This window comes from Odontesthes bonariensis, chromosome 14, assembly GCF_027942865.1.
Source record: "Odontesthes bonariensis isolate fOdoBon6 chromosome 14, fOdoBon6.hap1, whole genome shotgun sequence".
Taxonomy (NCBI): Eukaryota; Metazoa; Chordata; class Actinopteri; order Atheriniformes; family Atherinopsidae; genus Odontesthes; species Odontesthes bonariensis.
Window position 1 is genome coordinate 13,163,982 of NC_134519.1, and position 23,778 is coordinate 13,187,759.

Below are 23,778 nucleotides of genomic sequence, written 5' to 3' on the forward strand. Positions count from 1 at the left end.
TGTGTGAACCCGCTAGTTGCTTGGTTTAAAAAAAGTATTTTAGTCCTAACCAAGTTGGGTTTTTTTAACTGTGACTAAGTTTTGATTGCTAACTCTAACCAAATGATGTTTTTCCCTAAAACCAACCAGGAGATGATAAAAGTGTTTTGATAAAGTTCTGTGTTATAGACTGAACGCAACCCAGAAGTGAAGAAATAGTTGTCCTATCTATGTGTTGAACTTGCATCCCAAGGTTGAAAATACTGCATGTAATTTTACCAACCACATAACCTTGACTTTGTGCATTATTAAAGGAAGCACATGAAAATAATGTTTGTTTCAGCCGGTCGGACATTCTTTGAGATGCAGCTAAGCTAAGCTTCAACTTTAGCCTGCCCGGGACCAGGCTAGTTCAGCGGCATAAGTTACCATGGTTACTCAGCGGGCATTCAAATAAGCCAAGTTCGTGGAACGGAACTCTCTCTAAGTTTAGCCTGAAGTGGCGAGAAAAGCCAGGCTTTCCGCTAAGCCAGCTTCGTGGAATACCCCTCAGGTCTTGTATTTAGGCTACGTGCCCACGACAACGGTAACGACAGATAAACGCAGAACATTTCGACAGATGTGCCTATCTTGCACACGGCGACGGCGTTTTTAGGAGTTCAAAACGGAGAAAACGCAAACGCCCTCCAGAGTGGAGATCTTGAAAACGATCCAACCTCTCGTCGCCGTAGGAACAGTTCCAAACGCAGAAGTGCGTTTTTTGCACACGTTAAGTGGGTAGTTCTCCATTAACGACTCACATATCTCACTATATTTATTTTGGACACTCTCCCAATCCACATTATCCACTGCCTTCCTGGCTTTGTAGTTCAGTGTCGTGTTCAGTAGCAACTGGACCTCATCATCTGTCCAAACAAAGTTTGAAGGCGTTCTGTTGTTGCCGCCGCGCTTCGCCATTTTCTTCAACTGACGCGGAGGAAGTAGCCACAAAACAGAAATTTCTCATATTTATTAATATATATAACTCATATAACAATACCAAAGGTATTGTTGCTACTGCCACCTACTTCCGGGGCGTGCATACTACATCGGCAAACTGCGAGTTTTATACGTTTTCCCTGTTCCCATGGGTAGACAGATATCCACCCCAAGACGCTCGTGAGAACGCAGATAAATTGTGGAGGAAAAAAACGGACATCTGCGTTTATGCTTCAGAGCGTTGTCGTGGGCACGTAGCCTCAGTTTTGCCACTGCCTTCCCCACAGTTTCTGTTTGCTCATTAGTTTCACTCACGTCACCTGTTTGTCATTATCCCCAGCTGCACTCAGTCACCTATCACTCCCAGTTCCCCATTTAGTATCCAGGCTCCCCTGTCCTTTTAGTGAGATCTTTTCCTGATTTTCACCCCTCATGCCACAACGTCACGTTAAAGTTAAGTGTTTTTCCAAGTCATGTCAAGTCTTTTGTTTTGTTTTCTAGTCACAGTATATTCATAGTTTTGTTCCCACAGTCTCGTTTTGATATCCGACTCAGCTGCGCTTTTTGTTAACCACGTTTTGTTTAGTGAATAAACTCAGTTTCTGCTTTACACCTTTTGGAGTCTGCATCTGTGTCCTGCCACCCACCTCCTGACACTTTACTGACATCTGATTTGTCTGCTACTATTGTCATTCTCGAATTATACTGTAGACTTATCTCCCTTAGAGAATCTCAGATGATCTTAAGATTTTGATCAATATTCTCTTCTTGAGTTGGCAGTTTGGTAAAAATGACCATTATTAATGACAAATTCTGTTTATATGGCATCATGTCATTGTATCCATCAAATATTATGTCTTTGTCCCATTTCTGTTGTAAGAGAGCCTTTTGTGTACCTTGCGTGGTTACAGAAAAACTAGTTTCATGATATTTCAAAGCGGCTGATGTTATAAGTCAGCAGTTGAATATAAATATGAAAGATAAAGTCTTTTGGAGAGCCTAGCTCTTTTGAGACGGACCAAGAGTATTTAAGGGCCCCCTCAGTTTTTGCTAAATCCCCGTTTAACCCCCGTACAGAGATCTAAAGGGGATGACTGGGATTAAGGAGATCATTCAGACAGATTCAGATGATGCAGGGCCCCTTTTCTCTATCGGTCTGCCTTTTTTTTTACTCCTCTTAGGTGCATATCCATACCCACTCTTCTTTTTTCACGTACTTCATCTTCTGCATGCAACTTTGTACATCTGTTCCACTCTGTCTGGCTGCTGTCCAACTTTTCTGTCGATGCTTTTCATCTCTTTGGCTAAGACAGGAAGAGGCAGATAAAGGAGGAAGAGTTTTAGGGGAGCCATTCTTTTAGCCTCTTTGTGATGGGGGTTTTACTGTTCGTGCAGCAGAGCCCTCCCTCTGTTGAGGTTGGTCATTAGAGAGGCTGCAGAGCAGTGGGGGGGGGCTAAGCCTTAGGGACTGTTTACATTACTAGAATACTGATACGATTCGAGCATGCACTGCTCGAGCGCATAAATAAATTCTCATGTGTGAACATGAATTTCAGCTTTATATGAAAGGTAATAAAGAGTGTAGAAATCAGTTAAAAAACCCAAGTGAATGACAAAAACTAAAATAAAGATAATATATTCAGAGCAGCCCTACAAACAAGATGGGCATGAAGATATGAATATAAACTTGAATAAATCTACTTTTCATAAATCATAATGATCACTTGTGAATACAGCAACAAGTATTAGCACATACTAATAATTCCATGTCTGGAATAGCAGTCCCATAGACAGGGTTTGGGCTGCACTGTGGTGCAGTTAGCACTGTAGCCCCACATCAAGAGAGCCCCTGGTTCACATTGCAGCTGTGTGGAGTTTGCATGTTCTACCTGTGTATGTGTGAGTTATCTCCGAGTACCCACGCCTCCTCCCACTGTCCAAAAACATGCATGTTGGGCTAAGTGGCGATTCTAAATTGACCCTGATGTGCATGGTTGTTCGTTTCGTTTGTCTCTGTGTGGCCCTGTGATGGACTTCACTGTCACTGGTCGCCAGTCACATCCTTGTGATGGACTTTTGGCCCTTCTGGGTTGTACCCAGCCTCTTGCCCAGTGGCAGCTGAGATGGTCTGCAGCCCTCTTAAAACCCTGAAGAGTATTAGAAATGTTCTGTATATTGGTATGCAAAAATAGCATACTTATAGTGAATTGATGTTAAAATTATTACATTAGATACTAAACTCTTTATTTCTAGTAAAACAATTATTGAGATTGCTAGCAACAATAAATTCTTAAATAAATTCTTGAGTACACATTTGTAATGTTTCGACTCAAAAATGCTTCCGTACGAAATAGTTACAGACTCCAACAGAGCAACGGCCATATACTTCTGTGCCCTGGATTGTCTCAGTTTAATAGGGCGCTGCTGTGATAATAAGTTGATCCTTCCCACATTCAGGGGACACTGGAAAACACAGTTGAGACATATAAAAAAGTTGCAATAGTAAGAGAACCTCAGTTGATGTGCTTTCAACTCTCATGTGAATGGCAAATATCACGTGCACATTGTGGGTCTTTCCATCACTTTCACAGGCAAGCCTGAATGAAGCGTGAGAAACATTAATGCAAAAGCCACCCATGCCAGAATGACTGAGTGCCATTATTTTTACAGATTGATGAAGCGATCGATTTTATGTATCTGACGCCTGAAAAGGACTCTTGTAAGCCATGATGAATAGATTACAACACCAAACCATCAAAGAGAGATTGTGGAGCAGCATTTGAGATTTAGACATGCAGAAAAACTGTCTAAATAAGACTTTGTTGACTTTGCAGACTTAGCTGTCTTACAGTAAGTTTCCAGTAAGTATGACACACAGCGACCATAGGTCCAATACCTCAGGATTAAGCAACATTCAACTTGTTCAGATTAATTTGAGCAAATAAAATGTTAGTTTTAATCAAATAAATCTTTTATTCTATGAAAATTACCAACCCTTTTCAATTATGTTGAGTTTGATTACATTTGAAGACCTCAGGCAGGTGCTATGATCTGTACCTTTTTACAACTTCTTCATATTCTTTTTCTTTGGCTGAGCCATTCTTCTCAAGCTTTTGCTCAGGTTTTATTTTCAATCAAAAGATCAGCACAAAATGTGCTGGAGGTCAAATTTAAACAAGGAAAAAAAAGATTTTCAAGCAGTGCTTCATCAGAGGTCTCTTCATTGGTAACTAATCGAGATTTATCTTGCAAATACAGGATTTCTCAGTATCGATGACTGAGAAAACTGTGCTGCAAATCATACAATGTAATGCAAGTTTGTTGAAAGGAATGTTGACTGTTTTCAAATGTTCAAAGGAACTGACATTTATGGTCCATTTTTTTCTTTAGCACAAGTTTCTTGTGTTTACGTTGAATTGAATTTATATATATATAAAAAAAAAAAAAAAAAAGACTTTGCAGTGCTTACATGTTCCTGCACCATGACTGCCTTCATGTCTCTTTTCTGTTCTGTTTGTGTAGCTATTATTTGAGCCCTGCCAGTTATCCAAGGCCGTGTCAGACACGGCTCTGGTTTGTGATGCAACTGCAGTGCCTTTGTTAATGCAATTTAAAATTTGTCTGAATAGGGAAAAATAGCCGATTGAATTTCAAAAGTACAATTCAAAGAGTATGCTTTTATTAAATATTGATGTCTCACACATGGTTAGCGGGGTGTTCACGTTTGAAGGAAAACCTCATCACTTCACGCCCTTGTGCTACCTTTGCTCTAAAGTGAACAGCTATTACATCACCCTTGAATCACTCATTCTGAAACTAAAAAGAGTCGAGGTAAACATAAAATCTGTGGAATGCAAAAGGGCGCTCTGGTTTCCACAATAAATTCAAAAAGGTTGAGGAGCTCACAGCGTACCTCTAAGAACACAATACACACCACATTTGCACTTCCTGTTTAGTCTTTGACTCCTTTTGTGCATGTTGACGAATCATCTTTGATGAATGTGTGTCCATGTGTATGCTATACACATTTATGCTATTGCATTACAAGTTAAAAAGCTTTTCAATTATTTTACTTTCAACAACGAACGGCCGAGGTTCAGGTGCTGGAGCGATTTTCCACTAATCCTTCAGCATGCCCAAGTGTTCTTGGGAAAGACCTCGAATCCCAAGTTTTTCCAAACAGCAACCAAGCACCACTGGTCTGTAAGTGTATATGTAAAAGAGTGAACAGGTAACTGTGCTTTGTAGATTACAGCACTTTATCAGTTTCTTGTCTCCAGATGTGTGTTCAGTCGTCACCTTGTAGAAAACCACTTCGAGCCCCTCCTAAGTCCAACTTTCAGTGGATGCACAGGACATGAATGATAAATCAGTCTTTTCGTCCTTTTTTCAGAGATTGTCAAATCCATTTTAAAGAATTGCATTTAAAGTAAGTGTTTATCCATCCAGTGTTTGGGATTTAGAAACAAATTCTTGAAGTTCTTGAAGTCTTGATGTCCTCTTGAAGCCAAGACGACTTCAGTGTTCCAGCCAAAGTCAAAGCTCCTCCATCGTTTCCATTTAAAACTGCTAGAGAACCTGGGTGGCGCAATGTCAGCTGGATCTCGGTTCCAGTTGGGGGGATTAAGCGTTCCTGTTGTTGAAACATGATGACAGGGAAGACAAGTTTTTCAACAGCCAATGGAGTCATCAATTATAAGAGAAAGTGAGAAGGAATGCAGGGGGGGCGGGTTATTTAGGTGCACCACATGTTCTTTCTTGTGGACCGTGGGGACAGACAGAGTCACCGAGAGGCAAGATGTGGCGTGACACTCCTGGATTCGCTGATTTGACAACCCCCACTCTCGTGTGAGAGCTCTGCAGAGAACAGGACCAGGGTTTTTTAAGGGCGCTGCCACCTCCTCTCATGTCCGAGTCCAAGAGTTTTGTCAAAGAGATCAGACTTCCAGTAGCAGAGCAACATTGCACGCAAGTGGTCAGTTTTCAGTGGATGCTGAATAGACATTATTCACCAAACGCAGTCATTCCTCTTCATCCACATAGGTAGAGGGAAACCAGCCCACCTGAGAATCAGAAACGGAAAGCAATGAGGTAGCAGCTCTGACACATACTAGACATATCCTTTAGGCAGTGCTAAAAGGATACTTAGAAGTTTCTATATCTCTGACCCAAAAAATGATCAGATTTTCACACGTCCCAAAAGTAGACAAAGAGATACCAGTTTTGAAAATAATGTCAGGACATTTGTCCAAGAAGTGAATCTCAAGAATAAGTGAGTAATGCAGCAAGACAACAACCCTTTTCACAGGGTTCACAAGTCTTTTCACCTAAGATTGGTCAAAGAAGAATACTAAGTCTGAGGCCTGTTTTACACCTGAAATGTGGTGTGTGCTTTGCTGAGCTACTGCGTCGCAGCTGCATGTGCGCACATTACTGACCTTTCTTTTGCAGCGCAGCATGCCTGCTAAATTTTCTTTAATCATATCATGCCTCTAGTTATTTTTGTTTTATGCATGGTTGATAACTTGAAAAGTAAAATTGGACATGAAAGTTGCTCAGCTGTAACTTAAGAACAGTCAAAAATGGACTAAAAATCATCTTAACAAGTAAGCTGTACTTTCAGCATCTACATTTTCATGTTCTTACACACTGACACCACAGTGAAACTTGTTGATATGAAGTCAATATGATGACAAACAAATGTTGTAATTTGCTGAGAATCTAGAATTTTTATAGCTAGAATTGACATGCAAGGAAAGGACCTGAGGAAGAACATTAACACATTCACTGGACAGCTTTTAATACCTGTCACTCAAAGCAACACGGATCATATGATTAAGACTGAATCAGAGACTGAAACAATCTTTAAAACGAGTAAAAGTCTTTTTTTTAATGCTATAATATTGGGTATTTTATAGAGGACTCTGTGAAGATTCACACATTTTTGGCACCATCTTTCAGTGGCCATTCGTTGAAATGTAGATTTCTATATCTACTTTGGCTTTATTTATCTGTTTGGATCACTTGGTTTCACTTAACAATGAAAGTAATGAAATGCAAGCTTGTGCTACTCATTACAAAAAAAAAAAAAAAAACAAGCATAAAACCTTTGTTCCCTGTCTTTAATTGGTCTCTCTTTATCCACTTTTAGGACCACTGTGAAAACCAGATTCACGTAACTCCTACTCCAGTTGCTTCTTCGACAATAATTTTACCAATTTTGTGTAAAGAACATCACGATTAACTCTAAAAATGTAAAAAGGGCAGCATGGTAATAGGTCATAAACCCACCCTGCCGTTGACTTCTCCCTTCCACCACCCGCTGGACACCTTGGTATAGATCTTGATAATGTCTCCCTGCAGTAGAGAGAGCTCATGTGTGTCTCTGGAGCTGAAATCGTAACGTGCCACTGCAACGCCAACCACTCTAGGAGAAAAGACTGAGACAGAGAGACGACTCATTTTATCACATAGATCAGAAATAATCTGACAATACCATCAGAGTTTTTGGGGTGATATAGACAAATATTCGGGCACAACTTGAGCTTCAAAGGGACTGAGTACACCAGGCAAACATTTAATCTGATGCTGTTTTGACAGCTGAGATTAAACATGCTTTCACATTTACTGTAACAAAAATGAATGACCAGAGTGCAATCTTTGTTTAACTAAATTTTGTTCATCTTTCATCTTATAAGATGAGTTTTGATATCGTTCTAACTAGGTTTACAATGGTGTGAATTTCGTGTCTTGGAGGGACTGCTCACAGGAAAGTCAGTACAGCAGGGGCTAGAAAGGTAACAAAGAGCCTTGACTCATGGACTTGAGTCATGCAACGTGTGGAAGCAAATAAAAAGAGGAAAAAGAAAGAGAAAGAATCACATTCACTCGTAAGAGAGAAGAAACATTCAACAGTCCAGCTTGTTGGGACCTGGCACACAGTAAAGTTGAAGGTCAGGGGTTGTTGTGGTCATGTTGTGGTCATTTGAACTTATTAAAAGCTAATATTAAAGTTAGCTCAGGGAAGCCATCCTCACTTATCAGGCTAAACAAGATTATTCCTACACATGCAGGTCAGGGCTCATATCACATGTGAACACAGGTGTGCAAAGGTTTGTTTACCTTATCTTCAAAAATACAGATGACACAACTGTGAAGCTATGCTGGATGAAAGGAATAAATTCACTCCCTCATGCACAAAGAGGCACATCATGGAAGGCAGATGCTCAGCCCCACAAATACATGTATGCATATACATTACATGCTCATGCACAGAGGTGCAAACAGAACAACACAAACAAAGTTATCTTATTAGACTATTATTCTTCTTTCAAACCATGCCAGCTGAATGGAAATGGGGAAAGAAAAAAAAACCTCCCTAAATCTCACCTTACTTATTATATCAAGATGTTGCCACCACTGCTGGCTTTTCATTCTCAAATTTTAATGGATACTAAGATTGAATTAACCATTCTCGTTCTACACCATATCTGTCATGGTTCATAAATTAAAACAACAAAAGCTTTTTGTTTCTGCTTTTTTTTAAATTTTCTGAATTGATAGTGATTGCTGGATTTAATACAATGAAAATTCCAGCAATGGGGGCTTTGCATCTTGTTTGAACTTGTTCAGAATTTTTGCAATAATGTTTTCCAAAAAGAATACAGAGCATCATAACTACGAGAATTCATAATAACTTTAAATTTAAATTTAGATTGCATGATGTTGATGTGAATTAAATTCTCCACATGGCAACTGAAACATTTTATAATGTGACATAGAAGCAGCATAACAGGATAACATTTTTTAAACAAAGACAGGAGAAACAAGTTCATCTTCTGAAACCTAGAAGTTTGGAAATACAGCGAGGGGGAGGGGACAAAGAGAGTAAAAAAGCAGCACCTGTACCTGACCAGAAAGGCGAGGAGGAGGGAGGAACAAAGCTGCAGCCGCCAGGAGGAACTATAGAGAAACATAGCAAGTGATAGGGTTGGGAGAGGGGGGGGGGGGTTCAGGCCGCGGTGGGAGCAAAAAGAGTACATAAAGCAAAGTAAACACAAGTTTGACAGAAAAAGAATGTGTGAGAGAGTGAAGGAGAGAGAAAGTGGAAAAGTTGTCAAAGTAATAAAAAAAACAAGGAAAAAGCAAATACTGGTGGGAGTGTAATGTAAAATGAGAGGAAAAAACAGTAAGACCATCAAACGAATTATCATTTCACCAGGTACATAAACATTTTTTCTATTTTCATTGGAATTTTCTCCTATTTTTGTTCCACTTTATTTAATTAATGCTTTCTGCTAAAGACATTAGTACAACGTCTAAAGAGACTTCTATGCAGTGATATATTGAGATGAATTGTTGCCGTTGCCTCACAGCAAGGTTCGAATCCCAGCTGACGTCTTTCTGTGTGGAGCTTGCATGTTCTCCCCGCGTATGCGTGGTTTCTCTCCAGGTACTCCGGCTTCCTCCCACCATCCAAAAACATGCATGTTAGGTTAACATCTAAATTGACCCTCGGAGTGACTGTGAGCATGGATGGTTGTTCGTCTCTGTGTGGCCTTTTGATGGACTAGCGACCTGTCCAGGGTGTACCCTGCGTCTCGCCCAATGACAGCTGGGATAGGCCCCAGCAAAGGCCAAGAATTTATTTTTCAAAAATTCCTGTGTAATTTTTTTGTCCTTAATTCTGACTACTGCTTTTTTGGATGATCTAGTTCAAATCTGTCAGACGACTTCTCTATGCAACTATCTTTGAAGAAACTCTTTTGACCATGCTTTTTCTATTAGTTGTTATCACATAGACATGTAAATCTATTGTGCTTTGACAACTTTCCCTCGGTCATACTGCATTAGCAACCCTTTTAGCTTCAAACCAGGCAAGCCAAAGCAGCAACATGTGGGTAAGTGTATGTCTGAGAACAGCATGGTGCCCTGACAAGGACACGGCAAGGATTCCACACTGCCAACGACGCCGACTGCTCCCGTGTGAAATCCAACGTGAGCCGCATGCTGAGAAAACAGCTCCTACTGTTAACTCAACAATATGATTCTATGCCTTCTTCTTGCCCCCTACATGCTGAGGCTAACAAGTCAATTGTCTGACTAAACTGCACTAAATCAATCATTCTCATCCTTAGGAAGTACGGTTGCATCCACAATCAATACCATAAGAAAACAAAACTGTGAACCCCAATAGCATTAAAATTCAAATGAATCATTTACTACAGATTGATCTTCCTGACAGACATTAAAAGATCATTGCATTGCAAATCATTTTCAAATTTATGATAAAAAGCACAGTCACATTTATTAAAGATGCTTTCTTGGCTTTTTCCAGACAGCTTACTCCAGAATATTGATTGTTTTTCACTAGTTTTGCATCTTGTGACTGTTTGCCCAGCCTTGCATTCCATCTTCCTTGCCATGTCTATGTTTTGAGATTCAAACATTTTTATTGTGCTTTGGGTGACATCTGTCTTTCCACAGAGGCTGTTTATCAGATGGAATACGGTGCCCACACTCAGTCTGTCTATGGGGGTGGACGACTTAAGGTAATAATAATCAAACCCTGAATGCATTTGAGGCAACAACGGATCTGTCAAGGCTTCATGAGAGAAAGCAGCACAGTGAACGGCAGCAATACACAAAAGCATCTCTTAGAGTGTTGCTTTGAAGCCAGATGCACGAGGAGACCACCGTTGCCAAAGCAGGCTGACGGACGAGCATGCAGTAGAATTTTAAAGGCTAACTTTGACTTTGTTCCAGCATTCAGCTGCTTGCCTTGTCTGCTGGTTGTTTACACACATATCTCTTCAAGTTAAGGCAGTTTACCTCCAGCTGCTCCCTGCTCTTTTAGATCAGATCGTATTTGCAAACTTTTCCCAGTTTAGTGGAAGAAGCCATGGTCTCTCAGTCGGACCAGGGGTATTCCCCCAGGTATGTGTCAGCAGGCGGCAGTCACACAGTTTTTTTCCACAGCCAGCCCGAGTGAAATGTCATGTCCTGTCAGGAAAATTGTGAAGCCATCTCAGAGCTGAGCAGAGTGCGGAGTGTGACGTTTTGGAGTAGAAGGCTCCTGGTGCTTGCCTGAGGCACTGAGCCCTAACTGGGACCTCCCTGCCAAGCCTGGTAAGCTGCTGAGGCTCCTTTTGTTTTTGTTTTCCAGTCGCTCTTTTGTCTTTTGCTCTCTTTCTGTCTCTCATACTCCATATCTCCTTATCGTTCTCTGTCTCGTCAAAGCCATTTACACTTATTAGCATGCACAGAGGGAATGCTTAAGGAAACACATTTGCTTCTCAAATGTCCATAGAATACCTTACAAATACAATATGACGGGATCAGCAAGATGACATCTGGAGGCGGTTAGAATTGGAATGTCTTGGATTTCAGCAAGGTGTAAATGTAATCGTACAGTTTTTTTTATTTGTTTGAATGTTTGTCAATCTTAGCACGTATAAAAGTACAAACTACATGTTAGTACAAGATACCACATATCCAACTGTATTGTCTTTCTTTCCATGTCTCTTCTTCCTTCCCCTGTCTGCCCATTACATTTTACCTGCATTTCCTGCCTCTCTCTCAAACTCACCTTTCCCCAACTTGCCACCTACTCTAATATTCTTCTTTGAAACCCTGTTCTTGTTATCCTTTACATGCAAGAGTGAATGACCAACTACCTCTGAAGGGAAGAAATGACGCAGTGAGTTTAAGCACGTCCCTGCATACATACGTGCTTGTCAAAGCCGACAGGTTGTGTTCAAAGATTATGCTTTGCACTGCTCATGGCCAAGAATCACTGCTCTACCATGCAATACTTCAGCAATACAGCAGCAAGAGCATGCTTGATTATGTCTGTGTGAGAGCCTGTCACATGGGAGTCTAACTGATTTTCTCATCAATCAAATAACATGAAATAATTACAGAAAGGTTCATTCTTGTGTAATTATGTTATTATGGATGATGTCCATTCAATATGAAATGATCAAAGACAATTCAGTTGCTACTGAATTGGCGCCATATTTTCATGAAGGTAATTTATCATTATTTTGTTTGATACCCAGTTGCACCAAACTTCAGCCAGCCCTGCTAACCTTGTTTTTCATTTCATATCCACACACAATAGTCTGGGTTATAAGATTAATATGTATTCATTACAATCTGAATGAGTCATACCTTCCAAGGAAACCTGCTGCTGTCCATCCTGTGCTCTTTGTCAAGGAATCATCCTCAGTCATTGTGCCGCGCTAAATATTTCTAGCCCACACATTCTCACTTCCAGCTTGAGACTTTACAGAGCTTAGACGGGAGTCATTGCTGTTATTTTCTATTGTGCAGGGTATTGAACTAGATCTGGATCGTCATCACAGATGACTGTTAACAAGCAACAAAGCACATATTTGTAGGTTGAAATGGTAGTCGAAGTGGTAGTAATGCAAGTTCCTAAATTTCCATAGTAGAGACATAAGTGCATTGTTACTTTCATTTAACATAATCAAGGTTTTGACTTTAATTATGAGGTGCAAAATTGTTTTCTGTTATTTAGGAGAAAATTTGTTGTTGAACTCTTCTCCTTCCTGCAGCCATGTGTTCTTCCATTTCCTGGATCGCCACTGTGATGAATCCACTCCAACAGAGAGCACGGTCTCATGTTGTCGAGTTCATATGTTGATGGACATGTTCAATGGATCAAGAACTGTTTTTTAAGGTGCATACCTTGTATTTAGCCAGTACTTAAAACCATACAGTACCAGTACCACTCCTCCACAGTGCTCGCAATTGACTCAGACATGTGTCTGCTATCAAATGGTGGTATTCCAGCATGGGTCCACCCATCTGCTCATTTAAATGAGTCACTCTCATTTAATCTGTCCATAAACCATTGGAAATCGGGCTTAAGGTGTTTCTTGGGCTTCTTAATGCTTTAACTATAGTGAAACTCAGTGATTGGTGGTCGTGTTTCAGCCCTTTATACCTTGGACATAACTCAGAACCCTTGACATTTTGACACGCTAGGTAGGTTATAGTTTTAATATATTTTAAGGAAGATATTGAAGATTTTCTGTGTCAGTTGAGTTACTTTATTGATCTAATTTAAGTGAGGTAATTAAGCTGCTTGATCACTATACACAGCTGAGTTTATAACATAGCACATATTCTTAGAGATCACCTGAAAATCATCAATAAGCCTTTTTTGGAATGTGAAAATGAGCAAATAAATCACGATAAGGTCAGAATATGTATGCAATATTGTGGTCTGTCAGACAATTGTTTGTATATAGTCCTGATTAATTTTACACAAGTTGCTTCTTCATTCAAATATACGGCTGTTGTACATTAAGAAATGTCAATATTATTTTTTTTTTACCTTGACTGTCTAAGAACCAAGCAATGCACTCTGCATAATTTTGCAAAATGGTGTATACCTGTAATAGAAAAATGCAGTGTAGTTGAGATACCGATTCCAGCAAACTGTGTCTGGTTTCAGTTGGTTCTATTGTTTCTATTTGATGACATGGAAAACACAAATCACTGACTGCCCCTGTCATATATGCAGGCTTTGCTGTCTGCTCGGAGGAAAAAAAAAAGAAAATCTTTATCTGATCTGGCCTGTTTTTTCTTGGAGGTTAAGCTGGTCCCCGAATCAGGTCAAAACAAATACTCTGTCTTTCAGCTATGACTGGATCAAGATCTGATCTTAACTTGTAGCACATGTCAGGCAGATAGTGACACGGAAGGAACCTGGATGTTTGTGAAGCAAACTCACCACTGTCAACCTTGGTAATGGCCCTGGGCATGTTTCCATTGGACAGTTCCCTGTAGGGAACCTGCAGAGAGGTGTCAAGACTGCTGAAACCCTCCTTTAGTGAATGCTGTTTGTAGTACTCCACCAAATCCTGTGTAAAACAAGCGCAAGAAGAAAAAACAGAACCTTAACACCTGTGAGCCAGAGTGAAACTAGAGTATTTGGTACAAATGTATAGAAACAAACACAAAGGAATGTGTGATGGTTATTTAAGAAGATACTACTAGTCTGACATTACTTGAGCCAGTATTAAGAAAGTGTTTTTAAGCAGGGCAACACAACACAAAATATTTTTTCCATCTGCCCATTTCAGTGAAAAAATTGTCAAATAAATGACTCATAGAGACATTATCATCAATTACACAAAACAACATATCTTTACTCAGCTGAAAATAGTATTTATATCAGTAGAGTGCAGCAAAGGAAATGTCAAAATGATTACACTCTTTAATGCTGCAGCAGTCTGTGGGGCAGAGAAAAATCTATACGAAGCCAAAGCCTTTACCAGCACAGTCTTGAAGAGTCGATTCTCAGCAATATAAAAGCCCCCATCCTTGGTCAGAATCTTAATGTGCTTGACTTTATCGTTGAACCTGTGAAGGATGAATAAGACATGGGCTGCTAATCAACTATACATGCTTTCACATTAGTCCAGTATCTATGGCGAACTGTCACGGAGGTCTGACTGAGCTGACAAAGTGGTTGTCATGCCAAGCCAAACACCTCTGGTTTTCTCTTCCTTTATGGTAATCAGTTCCTTTTCACTCGTCACAGTTAATAACAAAAGAGTTATAGGCCTCGTCAGATTCATCTCGTACAATCATATGAGCAATTTCTATGTTTTGGCTTTTGCACACTCAACTTTTGAAGTCACTGATAAACATTTCTCAGGGTATTAATCATTTCTAGAGTTGAGCATTTGCTAAATATTCCTGTATGCTATCAACTAATAAACCAGGGATGCATCCTGCATCGTTATGTTACTCTCTCTCTCTCTCTCTTTAAAAAGGGCTTTGGACACTACTGTCAAAAATGTTTGTCAAAATTTAATGAACTACTTCTTTGGTTACAGCCAATTGTCCCACAAGAATAATGTGCCTTTGTCACAGCAGACTTTTGGACTTGTTACAGCAGAAAAGCTAATTATTGAAATTAACAATAGGCAAGTCTTGTAAGCCAGCAAACAGTGGAACAAGCTGAATGGAAAGCAGAATAACATTATCTCAAATTCATGTGGCATTACTGCAGTAGGGATGTTGCGGGATTGTGTTCATCATTCTAAAAATTAGGCTGATTACACTTTTTTTGCAGCAAACAGCTTAAATACAATCATAACTACAATTATAACAGGGCAATAAGATCAGTAACACTGTTTAGATATAAAATAAAACAAAGGGTAACATGTGTTTGATCTTTTTCAAATGGCAGGAAAATGTCGAACTACACCTTGAAGCTTTCACAGGCTACATATGGGAGGCGGGGACAACATATATTTGTGGTTTCTTGTGCTACAAAAAGGATGTGACCATTTTTAGTGGACACACTGCAGTTTGCAGATCATTAAGTTTTAATACTTGGACTAAGAGGACTACTGCCAGTCAAATAGGAAAGGGAATCCTACACCAAAGCTTCTTTTACGAAAGAAAATTTCTGTTACGTAAGATTTTCAGCTTGTAAGTTGTTGTTCACAAATGGTTTCAGATTTTGTAAATGTAAAACAAACTTTGGCAACTTGTGAAATAAATCATCCTAATTTGATTCCCATTTGAAGGAAAATATGTATCACATTGATAAAAAAGCATACTGTAAATAAATGATGGTTTTCTACATAATCAAGTGTCTAAATAATCTTTTGTCTTGTAAAAATCCTCGCTCAGGCTAACTATTGGGAATATTTAAGTGACTAAAAAAAGGAAAAAACCCACATACTCAGAGCATACATACTATAGCAACAATGTCCTTTATAGGTTTATTAAAGTACCTATCTACAGAAAAAAGAGGAGGTGTGTTGTCAAGCCATTTGCAAGCACAGTACTGTAGATAGCTAATCTCCTATATGGTGATGTGCAAGTTGCACTGGAGACAGATAGGTTTTGTAAATATCCTAGTGCAGTGTATGACAGATGAGAAGAATACAGTTATGTTGCAAATTCACTGATACATTATTAAAATATGGGGTCTAATACATTATTGATAGATGCTGAGTTATAAGCAGGATAATGCATGGAGACAGATGAGGCCCGTTTCATGAAGGCACAGTCCTCTTTTCTCCTATCAGCTCCCAAGGCTGCGCATACACACACAAACATCATTCAGCACACACACACACACACACACACACACACACACACACACACATACACACCAACTGACCGCTTGTAGTGTTTGACATTAGACAGTTCCAGTTGATTAGTAAGAGCTGTCTGTATAAAGCTTCATTATCTCCAACAGCCATCGTGATAATGATCATAAGCACTAAGACAGGCAATTAGTATCGGAGTGTTCAGTAACTGGATCTGTAGATCAAAGCTATGAATGAGTAACAGTATGAGTCTACCAAACTAAATGGGCTGGAATGGTGTCACTGGCTTAACATCCAAACACTCTGAGTGTGCTTCAGAGTGCTCCGTCCATCGTTATATTCGCATGCAGAGCTCATTCCAGGTCACAGGGACTCGATTGTCCTTTCTTCTTTTTTTTTATTTTGTAAAAAAGAGTGAACAAGCTTTGATGTAGCTTCAAAGATATTAACTAGTTAAACAGACAATGTTGTATTTTAAAAGAGCGACATGCAGGCACTTAACTTGCAGACAAAGCTGCCTTTTACTGGGGCCTTATGGGATGCATGTGGTGTCTAGAATTCAAGTGTGTTGCTCGTCTACTTTTGAAATACATTTCCAAGAGTGATAGCCAAAGTGCATCAAATTATATGAAAAGCAAAGCTATCAAGAACTCCTTGAACAAATGTGTGAGACAAAGACAATAGAAATAGTAAAATAAGCCATCAATTTCCACTCCTTCCTCCTGCTGCCTTCACCGGAGGTGCATTGACTGAGCCCGCCATCATATATTTCTACTTAAAATGAGCTGCATCAGTGTTTTTATAGAGTTGTTTTATAAATGGAAAACATGGGCCCATTCAAAGGATGTATTTTCACACTTAACTCCAGTATCTTGCCATGCAGAAATGTTGGAGAAGTTTAAGTTTTATATTCAACATTTTTTATTCCAGGATCATTGTCCCTGAACATTCCACATTAATACACATCAAATACCATTACCATAACACTTATCAAATGCACAGTTCAACTTAATATCAGTTGAATAATTGTTGGTGACAGAAGTAAACCTTAACTATCAAATTTAAATGACAAACTAAACGTTATGGGTTGCTAATTTTAACTCCACCTGATGAACTATTAAATAAGCAATGCATCCTTTAAGTTGCTAAACGTGTCTTTTATGGATTTAGGTTTGTTTTTCCAAAAGATTTGCTCTATTGGATTGGCATCTGGGGAAGTGGGAGGTCAAATCAAACAACTTGAACTCAATTTTTCCAATGTGGCAAGGTCAATTTTCCTGCTGAAAGAGGTCACTGACATTAGGGAATAATGGGCTTTACATGGACAGTTAGACAGAGGGTATGCATCAAAGTCATATTCCCCTAAATGCCAAGCAAGAAAGTTTCCCAAGAGAGCACCGCACTACCCCTGCCAGCTTTTCATCTTCCCACAGTGCATCCTGCTGCCTTTCTCTTTCCGAGCCATCCACATGATGTTAAAGAAAGAGGTAAAATAAAGTGTGATTCATCAGAGCATACTTTGTTTCAATGTTCCATCGCTTGATCTAGTTCTGACACTCACATGTTCATTACAGGGGCTTTCAGCGGTGGATAGGGCTCAGCATGGGCATTCTGACCGGTATGCAGCTGTACAACCCATTAAGCAGCAAGCTGTGGTTCACCGTGTGACCTGACACCTTTCTGTCACAGACAGGATTAAGGTTTTCAGCGACTGGCTCTTTAGTAGATCTCTAGGATCAGACTGCCTTTGCTCCCTGCACACATGGTTCGTAGCTGGTTCACTGGTTGCCCTTACTCGAATGACATTTAGCAGGTGCTAACAACTGCATACAACCCGTGAGACCCGCTGTTCTGGAAAAGCTCTGTCATCCAGACATTGTAATTTCGCCCTTGTCAAAGTGGTTCAGATTCTTACACATTTCCTACTTCCTATTTCAATGACTGACTTTTCATTTGCTGCCAAATATATCCAACCCTTGTCAAATGATCTTTTTTTCTATTTATTAAAATATATAATTTTTGATATTGCGGAGTTGGATTCTGACCATTAAAACACTATTTGGTTTAATAAATCCAACTGTATAACGTCAGGTTTGCAAAAGTAATGTAAAGGAAAGATTCCATTGTGTGTTATATGTTTATTTGGATTAATTATTTGTATTATTTGCCTGGTCCAATTCAAAAATTCTAAGTCCAGGCAAACTTTTTCAGTTAAAGGCTGCTCATGATTATACAGTCAGTCTAACTTCTATTTTTTTTTTCCAACATGAATAGATCACAGCATGCTCTCCTTCTGCTGCAGCCCATCTACTTAAAACTTTAGGAGCTGTTTGTTTTCAGATGCATAGCTGTTCTGAGATGGTATTTGCACGTGGGTATTTTGTTTGTTCGAAATATTCTTGCAACCTGTCTCTCGCTTCTCCTTAGAAGGTGTTTTTGCCCACAACACTGCTGTTGACTGTATGTGCTTTGCTTATTATTTGTGGTAAATGATATTGAAAGCCAAACTGTACTAGATTTGGTATTGAAATAAATTCAAAGAACTCTCCTGTCACTTACTTTATGCTGATTGCATATTCGTTGCACTCTTTACTCCTGTGCCGAACTAGGTAAGTGCTGTTTTCTCGGTCCAGGAGCTCCACCTCAGCCTGGTATCTCTCCATAGGTCCTGCAAACCTGAACCATCCATGAACAACGACTGCACTTACACTGCGATCAATCATTCTTAACATGAGGATGAGAACATTCAATGCAATCAATAACATGACATAAGAATAAATTGTGCTTTTTCCACACAATCTAAAGTGTTTTTGTTATAGTTTTTTTCTTCACTTACCATGGCTGTGCAGAGTAATCGACTGGTTTTGGAACCTGGCATATAAAAAAAAATTGGGGTCATTTCATATTTTAATGGAGTCGACACAGAGGGTGGAGAGCATTTATGGTAATGTGATATCCAAGTTACTTCTAATGGTTAAAATAAGTCTTCAACAGCAGAAAGAAAACTGCAATTCAAAGCATTAAATCTCTCTGCCAAGACATCAATAGTATCCATTATCTACTGAATGCATTGTAATCACACTAAATTTAGCCTTATTGATTTTGATAAACATGCACACTTACACATGGGCAAGGCCTCACAGCATCACTTGGAAAGAAGCCAATCTTGCTTGTCGCCAGAATTTTACCCTGCAATGGCAACTGCTTGTTAATCGCATTATATGTGTCTGGGAGCTACCACTCTTCTTCTTCTCTTCTCTCTTCCCCTCCTACTCTCGCTTCGATAAATCCTCAGCAATTAGCACACAACGAACAGCGCATCTAATTTGCAGCCCAAGTTAATTACGGTTCAAACTATGCCGGCAGTTAGATTTGTGCTGCATCAAAACAAGAGCCAAATAATGGATCTTATTCTGGTCTTTGAATATCCAAACAGTGGGAGCTCTCTGACTCAGAACTGCTTTTTAACAAACTCGCCAGAAGCAACCACAGGCTTTACGTAAAAAAAAAACATGCATTTGTTCAACAAACATAGAAAAGAAAAAAAATTTGTCTCCAGATAACTAAACTGATATGGTAAAATTGATAACTTATTTTCAGTATTGGCAGTTCAGTTTATTTCATGATATAAAGTCCCCATCATGTACATTATCTTGTAGACAGTAATAAGAATACATATCAGCATTAAGCTCCAGATAATCTGAGTTTCCAGTTCTGAGTTTGAGGTCAATTTGAAGTCCATTGAGTGAATCTGAGAAGACGAGGAGTGGTGAGAGCACATAGAGCTCTTCATTCGGCTTCCTACCCTGTTGATGTTTTTCTCTTCACTCCTCTTTGTTAGGGTATGAAATGCTTTTTTGGGCCATGCAAGCCCCAGTAACTAGATTGGAAAGCGAATCTTTACCCATCTCTATGATTCATTCTGTGTAATAACATTTCATCAAAGGTTTTTTGAGAGCCCTTCTCTATTTGTTATGCTTTCGATAAGCGTATGATAAAGATTAAACTTATTACTCTGTTGGCATAAACAGGCAGCAGCCAGAGGATCAAATGAAATTACAGTGATTGATTGTATTGTTCTGCCAGGGGGATGGGGGATAATTGCCTTCTGGGTAACAGGGGATATGAATTCTCAATGTTCTGTAATTCCATCCTCTGGCGCCACTGGGGACGCTGAAGATTAAAGGTGCCCTGTGGAGTTTTCATTGTAAACAAACATGGTTTTGTTCAGATTCAGTGTTTCTCACCAAATCGTATTGTGTGCAACTATAACACCCCAAAAACTAGTTGAAACAAAGGCTTTTATTGAATGCTTTGAAACTTTATTCTTTACATAAAAATCTAAACTACTTTATCTTTTCCTCTAATTAACTATACGACATTTCACAGTTCATCACTGCCACCAGCTGTTGATATGCATCACCATTACAGGCACACCATGTCATAAGTAACACTGTATCATTTTTTTTTTTTTTAACAATGTTTCAATTGTGATTGATACAGTGTCTAAATAGATGAATGTGTTTTACGTAAATGTCCAGATGTTATCTTTTCAGATGATACCTGTCATGTGATACACTGCCATACAAAGGCATGTGCTGTTGCAGTTCCATATCAGGATTTCTGTACTTCATCATTTGCACTCTGAAATGGTCACTTGCAATTAGTGGCATTCAGCTTTTAATGATGAGTTTTCCAACAGGTGTATAAAGTCTGTTGCACTGTTTTGAGTTATTTTCACTTGATCAGTTTTTCCATCCAAGACTTTGTATGCACAAATTGAAAATGCACGTAAATTGAAGGAAATGCAACCAGTAAGTGGCATCTCAGGTTTTGACTGAGGGAAATCGACTTGATTTGGTGGGGTTAAGCTAAGTTTGAAGAGGCCATATTATGATTTTTTGGCTCATTACCTCCCTGCAGTGTGTATTATAGCTTTTCTGTTTCTGATAAAGAACTACATAATTACAAAGCTCAAAATACACACTGATGGGAGATATCCTCTCCCTTCAGAAACACTAGTTCTGAATTCCCAAAAATGTCTTGTGTGAAATCAAGGGTGTCCTTCAGTAAATTATAGATGTGACTAAACAGCGTATTTAAATAACGCCTAATGGCTACTTTGCCTTATCCTCAGACCCTGAGGACCAGCTTCCTCGCAGTTAACCATTTTTCTGTATCACTTTAATGTCTCAGTGATGTGAGTAAAGCATGGCTTAGTATTAGCATGTTGCATTGTTAAAATGGCCAATATTTGCTTCGATTATGCGCATATATAAAAATAATGGTGGACAGTCAATCTGTTTGAACTTTAGGACTGATTTGGAAGAAGAAGTAAACAAGGTATATGATTAGGTTATTGTGTTTTTGTGTTGCCTGTAATCTCTGAGCGTTCCCACATAAATCATGTGAAAAGTAAAATGGTTGCTTTGCAAGTCATTTCTAAAAAGATACCATCATTTATCAAAAAAGTGCATTGTGTTCTGTAGCCACTGTTGACATAGTCTCTCATTCGTCTTGGCCAAACTATGGCTTGTTTGTTTATTTATGTTTATTTAGGGATAATCATAATCTCTTATATTATTGTCTTTTTTGTTTGTTTCAACTCCCATCGGACAATGACCGGTAGAGTAATGCAGGCTACACACAGATATACAAGGTATACCCACTTATTTTTCAGTCACCATAGAGTATGCCCAATGCTAAATATCTGATCATATCCATTACATTCATTTGTGTGTTCAAAGTTAGTTTTAATTTTTTTTATATTTATTCTTTTAGCTTTATGCATGAGATTTAGGGCACTAATTCTGTTCAGGTGCTTACTTCCTGATGTCAACTAACAGAAAATATGACAAAGTGAAAATATTACTATTAATTTATTACTATACAGTATGTCAGAATAACAACACACCCCCATACTAGGTGAATAACATAGCAGTGCAAGAAGGCATAAGGGGCAAAAAAGGGGACTGGGGACATGTATGGATATAAATTGCTTGATAAGGGCAATGAAAACACAATTTCTAATTTTCAAACAACAGTCCTATGACTGTCAATATATTTCTGCAAAAATATTACCTTCAATCTGAAACACTTTTGCTTTCTTTTTGTCAACCCATCTATATATATATATATATATATATATATATATATATATATATATATATATATATATATATATATATATATATATATATATATATATATATATGATACTGTATATATATATTATATATATACAGTATCATTATGCAGCAGGCAGGAATATGCCAATGTGTGTCATCATATTCCTCAGATTATCCCCTTCCAGCATGCATTGTTACCATGGTAGCAAACAGTACAGTGCCATCAGGTCCGGGGCATGACATTCTGACTGCCATTCTACCAGCTTACAAGAAGTCTCCTGGCATTCATGTCCTCACCCTCCACCTTGTGCTATGTCACAACAGAGAGAAACATGGACTGCAGGAAATTGGGCTAACTGCCCACTCTCAGCCGTGCCATTGGCAAAGACTGCAGTCTGATTGGAGAAGCAGCAGAAGGAGGATGAGGCTTTAATGCCGCCATAAAGCAGAGTGAGAAACAGCAAGGGAGGCTGCCGGTAGACCGCAGATAAATCGCTATCCTTTCAAAAATAGATAAGGTCAAACATCCTCAACCGCTGGCTGACGTTGTGAGGGGATTGCTAAATTTGCCAGAACACGAGGTTGTGCTCCACCATTAAAACATCCTCCAGAGGCTAAAGTATCTGTTGTTTTATTGTTTCCCTGTGACACTTTATTAATCAACTGAAGCTACTAATTGGTTAGATCATTTAATCCAATCTAAAGAGTGAAAGAGAAGACAGATACTCTATCTGTAACATCACTGAGGTCCAGAGGAGTTCATAATCGGCAGATGTTCAACTGATATTTGTAATTGCAGCTGACCTCTTCATTTTATATTGCGGCTCACCTGACAGTAGACAGAATATGATGAATAACCACAAGACAACATGCAATTTCTCCAAAAATATTCGTCACAGGGAGGTAAATCGTTGAGGTCACTACGCTAGGATGTTTTTTCTTCACTACATGGTGGAATTCCAGACTTTTGAGAGGATAGCTAACTTGAAACACAGATTCAATACTAAATGAACCTCATCACCCGTGTGTTATTCTTTTCATAAAGTCACAGATGTGGACACAGAAGAAGAAAAAGCTGAATGACACACACCTGCCACCAGGAGCTGTGCAGGTCAGCAAACATCAGCTCAATGATATCCCCCACATGAATGCTTAGTGGGGGCCCACTGTGGGGACAGGGGATACCACTGTAGTTGCTGATTACAATCATCCTGGGTAAACCTAGCAAACAGAGAACACAAATATGTTTATATTCGAGATTATCTGCCTTTATCTGAGAGACTGATTGAGGGGAACATAAAGTATCAATGCATGTGCAGCAACACTGTTAGAAGGCAAATAGGAATCACAGAGAACATGTAGACCATAACAAAAATGAAAAAACTACTAGTACTTCAAGTACTGTTCAATAATTGTAGAGACCTAAAATCTTTCATTACAACGCTCGGTGAAATATGAGTAAAACAAAGCTTTTCACATAACTCGAGTGGTTGGAGATCACTTATGAATAAATGAACAAAGGACGTCGTGTCTAAAAAAAAAACAGCTTGTAGTGATGTGTGGCAGTAATGTCAGACTATAAGGAGTGT

The 23,778-nt window shown here is 39.1% G+C and overlaps 1 protein-coding gene across 2 annotated transcripts in view; it reads right to left on the bottom strand.

Moving 5' to 3' along the window:
- Nucleotides 1–3,249: 3,249 nt before the first annotated feature.
- LOC142398787 (guanine nucleotide exchange factor VAV3-like) overlaps nucleotides 3,250–23,778 on the bottom strand; it is a 58,902-nt gene continuing 38,373 nt past the window's right edge. Inside the window, exons 20-27 of one of the 2 annotated variants that reach the window (XM_075482961.1) lie at nucleotides 23,280–23,410; nucleotides 19,185–19,250; nucleotides 18,898–18,932; nucleotides 18,621–18,737; nucleotides 14,265–14,352; nucleotides 13,721–13,850; nucleotides 7,249–7,397; nucleotides 3,250–6,020 (exon numbers count right to left, since the gene is read on the bottom strand). In XM_075482961.1, coding sequence (XP_075339076.1) covers nucleotides 5,979–6,020; nucleotides 7,249–7,397; nucleotides 13,721–13,850; nucleotides 14,265–14,352; nucleotides 18,621–18,737; nucleotides 18,898–18,932; nucleotides 19,185–19,250; nucleotides 23,280–23,410 — 758 coding nt within the window. In that variant the 3' untranslated portion in view covers nucleotides 3,250–5,978. Of the gene's footprint in view, nucleotides 6,021–7,248; nucleotides 7,398–13,720; nucleotides 13,851–14,264; nucleotides 14,353–18,620; nucleotides 18,738–18,897; nucleotides 18,933–19,184; nucleotides 19,251–23,279; nucleotides 23,411–23,778 lie in introns of those variants that run through there. The other variant, XM_075482962.1, reaches the window with a different exon arrangement.